This window comes from Solanum lycopersicum, chromosome 4 (assembly GCF_036512215.1).
Source record: "Solanum lycopersicum chromosome 4, SLM_r2.1".
NCBI lineage: Eukaryota > Viridiplantae > Streptophyta > Magnoliopsida > Solanales > Solanaceae > Solanum > Solanum lycopersicum.
Genome location: NC_090803.1, coordinates 66356746 through 66362745, shown reverse-complemented (window position 1 = coordinate 66362745; position 6000 = coordinate 66356746). Strand labels below are relative to the sequence as shown.

The 6000-nt window shown below is 31.5% G+C and overlaps 1 protein-coding gene and 1 non-coding gene across 2 annotated transcripts; both read left to right on the top strand.

The window, feature by feature from the left end:
- The first annotated feature begins 774 nt into the window (after positions 1 to 774).
- Positions 775 to 4128, top strand: LOC101257166 (glucan endo-1,3-beta-glucosidase 7). Its single transcript, XM_004238202.5, has 4 exons — positions 775 to 1069; positions 1234 to 1898; positions 2716 to 3042; positions 3449 to 4128. Exons 1-4 carry the CDS (start codon positions 910 to 912, stop codon positions 3710 to 3712), a joined length of 1416 nt encoding a protein of 471 aa, XP_004238250.2. The 5' UTR covers positions 775 to 909; the 3' UTR covers positions 3713 to 4128.
- A 579-nt stretch (positions 4129 to 4707) lies between these two features.
- On the top strand, positions 4708 to 4779 carry TRNAE-UUC (transfer RNA glutamic acid (anticodon UUC)). The gene has a single exon. It is a non-coding gene; the product is annotated as a tRNA-Glu (tRNA).
- Positions 4780 to 6000: the final 1221 nt, after the last annotated feature.

The window sequence follows — 6000 nt, the reverse complement described above, 5'->3', positions numbered from 1 at the left end:
ACTTAGATTTTCAAATATCGTAATGAATTATATAACTAATGATCATCTTTTCCCCTTCCTCGAGTCATCATTAGAACAAATGCGCGATGTTAATATCACATTATATCAATCACAATACGGTTATCGATAGAATTGATGTGATGAGAATATGTATTGATTGACAATAAATATGATTAAGTGATTGCTATAGTTTTTATAAAAATACATATCGTATGTATATTAAATTGGTATAAACAATAAATAGTTAAACTGTTTTATTTATATATTTGAAATAAGAGGGTTCTCCCTATATTATTTTAAAACTCAAAAAGAAGGCTTTATATTATCCTAATTTGTGAGTAATGAGCATGATTACTGTTTACACTTTGTGGTGATAATTGACAAAAACATATCTTCTATCTTTAGATTGATTGAAAAAGTAACAACATTTTTCTTGTTAAAAATAAATAAATAAGTGCTCACTTTTTTAGAGTTTACATATTATTAAAGTGGAGAAAGTTCAAACAAGGCTGAAGGAGATAAATATTATGTCAAAGCCATTAATTAGATCGAACGTATTTTATTTCAATCATATGTATACCTCAATTATTGTATTTTATATATTTAATTAGAAATATATCAATAACTAATTAATAAAATGATTTTAGAATTATAAAATTTTATATTAAAATTTTAACAAAAGTAAAATATATTTTAAATAATTTATTTTTAAACATCAATAGAATTACTCGATATCTATACCGATAGAACTAACACGGTCGACAGTCCCATGCACTCTTTAATTTAAAATATTTATTAATTCCCACAGAATTTATGATTCAATTATTGTGTTCCTCTATAAATTTAGAATTTTAAATTTTGTTCTCTCTAACGGTAGAAGAATCTAAACACCTTTGAAGTTTCTTTTGTATGCTCTGTTTTTGTACTTTGTACTTCGAAAAGCTATCTCTATTTATACTTCTTCTCCATCAATTATTTTTCTCCATCAAATTAACATCCATGGCTAATTTGCTTCACAATTCATCCTTCTTCCTTCTTCTCTGTCTCTTGCATTTCGTACTCGTCGCGAGTAAGCTCTTTTAACTCTTTAAATATGCATTTGTATTGTTATAAATCAACCAAATTACATGTATTAGTTGAGTTTAGTGTAATTTTTCGACGAATGAGATTCACTTGAACTATAATTTTTTGTATTCAAATTTGTTTACTAATTGTTATATGCTAATATTGCAGAATCGCAGTCATTTATTGGTATAAATTATGGCCAAGTTGCGGATAATTTACCGGCACCGGAGGCAACAGCCAAGTTACTACAATCAACTTCAATTCAAAAAGTCCGGTTATACGGATCCGACCCGGCAATTATCAAAGCTTTAGCAAATACCGGTATCGGAATCATGATCGGAGTAGCCAACGGTGATATTCCGGCGATGGCATCAGACCCGAACTTTGCTAAAGGATGGCTGAGTTCAAACGTGCTTCCGTTTTATCCGGCGAGTGAAATTATCGTAATTAACGTCGGAAATGAGGTTATGTCTTCAAATGATCAGAATCTGATGACGAATTTGTTGCCGGCGATGCAAAATTTACAAAAAGCCCTAAATGATGTTTCAATTGGAGGGAAAATTAAGGTCTCTACGGTTCATTCTATGGCGGTTATGAAGCAATCGGATCCTCCGTCTTCTGGAAGTTTCGACCCGAATATTGGGGATTTGTTGAAAGGATTGTTGGAGTTCAATAAAGCTACTGGTTCTCCTTTCGCCATTAATCCTTATCCGTTTTTCGCTTATCAGAGTGATCCTAGACCTGATACTTTAGCTTTTTGCTTGTTTCAACCTAATGCTGGTCGAGTTGATGCTGGCACCAAGATCAAGTACACCAACATGTTCGATGCTCAGGTAAAGAAAATTTATACTATGCAATTTGCAAGTTATTACGCGATCTTCATGTTTCTATATCAGGCTTGATATGCTCTGTTTGTTACACTTTCGTCGAGAGTCTTTTAGAAACAGTTTGGGTTAAGTTATGCGTACATTCTACCTAGACACTGCTTGTAGGATTGCACTGAATATGTTTTTGTGTATCATGTTTGATATGTTGACCTGTTCTACATCAACATAACATAACAGCATATGCAACAGTATAAAGATTGAATTTTTCCCGAAAGACAACTGAGATAAACATGCTTGTTTTATATGAGAAACTTGCAAATGCTTGGAATCTATGTGTTATCTTTGATAAAAATTAAACATAATGAACGAAAATGATTTATATAAATGATACCGACTAGTGTATTCTGAAAGTTCATTTCTTGTAGCTACATTTCCATTAGATTGGTTATTTTAGTAACTTGATAGTGTAAGAATAAATGTTTGATTTAGATAAACACTATTCTAGAGAACTCCTCTATATCCTCTTAGATCTAATTTGTAGAGAAAAATGGATATAAATTATTCATATAACTAGTTTAGGATTGAAAATAATTGATTGACTGGCTACATATCCTCTTAGATCTAATTCGTAGTAAACTTTACATGATGTTTGGAAATAGAAAGTTTACTTTCAAAGAATGAATGGATGAGTTTATAAGATGAACTCAATTTTGATTTCTTAAAACTCTTAGAATTCGAGTGATGTCATTCATCTTTACATGTAGGGGGTATTTTGTAGGTGTTTTTTGAGATTGAGTAACATTATTAAGTTGGATGTATGCAGGTGGATGCAATAAGAGCAGCGCTTAACTCTATGGGATTCAAGGAAGTAGAGATTGTGATTGCGGAAACAGGGTGGCCTTATAAGGGAGACAGCAATGAAGTTGGTCCAAGTATTGAGAATGCAAAGGCTTACAATGGCAATTTGATTGCTCACTTGAGGTCAATGGTTGGTACTCCTTTGATGCCTGGCAAATCAGTAGATACCTATCTCTTTGCCATATATGATGAGGATCTCAAACCAGGACCAACTTCTGAGCGATCCTTCGGAATTTTTAAGCCTGATTTAACCATGAGTTATGATATTGGACTTTCTAAAGCCAACAACCAGGTAAGAGAATCACTACAAGAACTCAATTACCTTGTTATTTAATATGCTTGTAAAATATGCATTGCACTGGTCTGTAGTAGGTGTGAAGTTAAATGCGGACAAGGTAGACCTAAAATCACATGAAATGTAATTGACTATAAGCCATGCCAATTAGTTGCGGATTAAGTTTCATATTAATATGTTATTCTAGGTCCAATGTTTTCTAGGAATCTATTAGTCATCGTGTCAATATAAGATATAAAGAACTTGTAGTAATTTAATTTTGGACTGAAAGGCCACCTTATAGAGTGACATTGATAGTGAAGATTTATGTAGCTACCTTGTTTTCAATAGACGCGTAACTGTTATAATTTCTTGGAAATTTCGTGATTATTAAGGTCTGAGATGAGTTTTTGTGTTTTCGAAGGTTCCAACACCAAAAACTCCGGTGTCTCCCTCGCCAAATGCATCCCCAAAAGCTCCTGTGTCTCTCTCACCAAATCCAGCACCAAAAGCTCCGGTGACTCCCACACTGGTTCCAACGCCAAACACCACAGTGACTCCCCCGTCACCAAAGACAGAGAAAAGTGTCAAGGCAGGTGTATCAGATTCTCAATCGCAAGCAAATATCAACGTAGGGATGCTTGTTTTGAGCCAAATACTGTGGTACCCCATGCTGCATATGCGATAAATCTCTTTACCAAAATTCAGTAAAGAATGTTTGAACTGACAGCGTCTCTCTCATCAACGTGTCCTAGTAAGCTGCTGATCAGTTTTGTCTTCTGTCGGGGAATCTTAGTAGCTCAGTTGGTTGGTTACCTGCAACTTTTACTTTATTGGTGTAAGTTTGATTTCCCACCTTATAATCTCCTCTCCTGTCTCCCCTTCCCGTACCCTCGTTATCCAAGAGAGAATTAAGTACTTGAGAGCAGAGGCAATTTGTAATATCATGTAGGATAGCTTTAGTGAAAATGTTTTCCTCTTGTTCTTGTTATTGTGAAGTGGATGGGTTATATTTTGCGTGAATAAATCGATCACGCAAAATATAGATTCTATTACATGTTAAAGGAATTTATAATTCGATTCCTTACCTATATGTCAAAGAAATTGTGATGTTTTGGTTGCTCTTACGGGTGTATAAATTGATTTTTTTGTAAATGAGTTATAAGTCAAAAGTCATACGTAGGGATCTCAACTTTTGTTAAAAAAAGTACTTTTAAGTCGTTTATATGTTATTCAAACACTTTGAGCTTGAGGCAATGGTCTATGAGAAATAGACTCTACGGCTCCATAGACACTATCAGGGTGAGTTTGTACTATTGGGACCGGATAAATAAATTATAATTTGAATTTTTGGTTATAAATTTAAAAAATTACAATCTAAATCTCATTTAACTAACCTAATTTTTTAAGATCGGTTTGAATATTTCAAAATTTAGGTTTTGTCTTATAAGCAAGTCATAACAATAAGCAAATTCACCTAATAATTTACTTCTTAAAATTTATAACTTTCTACGGCTAATAAGGATCGAAGCCATCCTACCACTCATGTAATTTCATACTGAACTTTATTAATAGTATAAAAGGTATTATAATATGCGTGTGCCCCTAATATTTTAACAACGTGGGTAACGTCGTGAATCTGTTGGATAGAAATAAAATATACACCGATTAATATCAACAAGATCCGTTATCGTCCAGCGGTTAGGATATCTGGCTTTCACCCAGGAGACCCGGGTTCGATTCCCGGTAACGGAATATTTTTAATTTTTCATTCTTTTTCTTGTTTTAAAAAATCTAGAAAAAATGAAATATATTATCTGATGTAATAATAAGTGAAAACAATATGGTTAGTGAAATTCTTTTTTTTTATAACAATAACAAACTCAGTAAAATTATACGCAAATTTTATTACTACCTCATAAAATAAATAAAATTATTTTTAAACGATCTCGATTACGCTGATAATGTATGTTATTTAATCTTTTATTTAGATTCTAAATATAAAAAGAAAAAAAGAGAAACTTCTTAAAATAAAGAAGATCTTCGAAAAGACAATGTACTTAAATGATTTTTACAACTTGACCCCCAACTACCCAAAACAGAAAAAAAAAATATTATCTCCTAAGGCAGACATCAATTCTGATTATTATTTTTTTATATGTTGGCTTTGCTTTCAATGTCAAAATATATTATTTGTCATTCACCACAAGTTATCTCTCAAAGTTTATCCTAGGATATGTGAAATAGAAGCATAGATATCGTGAGATTCTATCAAAATTTTTCTTTTGTTTTTACGAAAATAATGATAACATCTATTTAAATTTTGTCTTTCTTAAATTCAAGATAAAATTCACCTTAAAATAGTTAGTAGATATTTATATATATGTATATATCTAAATTATATATATATATTTATATCGATACCATGAATAATAAAAAAAAAGTGATTTTCCTGATTTATATGGGGTGCATGGGTGGAAACTTAATTGGATCGTTTGAGTTTGTTTCTCACTTAAGTATTTTCTACAATTTTATTTGACATTCTAGTAGTTAGAGTCCATTTTTATTTTATCTTTTTGGTTGTTTTTTCCTCTCTTTTTTTCCTAAAATTTTATTTGACACTTATGTTTTTTAGCCAAAACTTTATAGTGAGTATAATGCCATAGACATGTCAATTGAAGAAAAACAAATTAACATGCCTATATTAAAGATATGCCTATGTTATTTGAAGAAAAGCAAATTTAACATGTCTATATTAAAAATAGTAGCACCTCTTAAACTATTAATTTCCGCATCTCGTTTTTATTTAGATTATGCATATGAAATTACACGAAATATATAATTATTGTTATAGTATGTGTGAAATATATTTTGTGCATAAGAAGGAAGATATGTGTGAGATCAAATTAAAGTCCATTCCAATATTCAAGAACAATCAAAAGAAAGGCACAAGCTAAGCTTTCTTTTTCATTTTTA

What these genes read in the sequence shown, in the direction of transcription:
- LOC101257166 (XM_004238202.5), top strand. Translation starts at nt 910, where the DNA reads ATGCTCTGTTTTTGTACTTTGTACTTCGAAAAGCTATCTCTATTTATA. An exon ending in GCATTTCGTACTCGTCGCGA is followed by an intron (nt 1,070 to 1,233) that starts GTAAGCTCTTTT and finishes CTAATATTGCAG; the next exon opens with AATCGCAGTCATTTATTGGT. An exon ending in TTTCTAAAGCCAACAACCAG is followed by an intron (nt 3,043 to 3,448) that starts GTAAGAGAATCA and finishes GTGTTTTCGAAG; the next exon opens with GTTCCAACACCAAAAACTCC.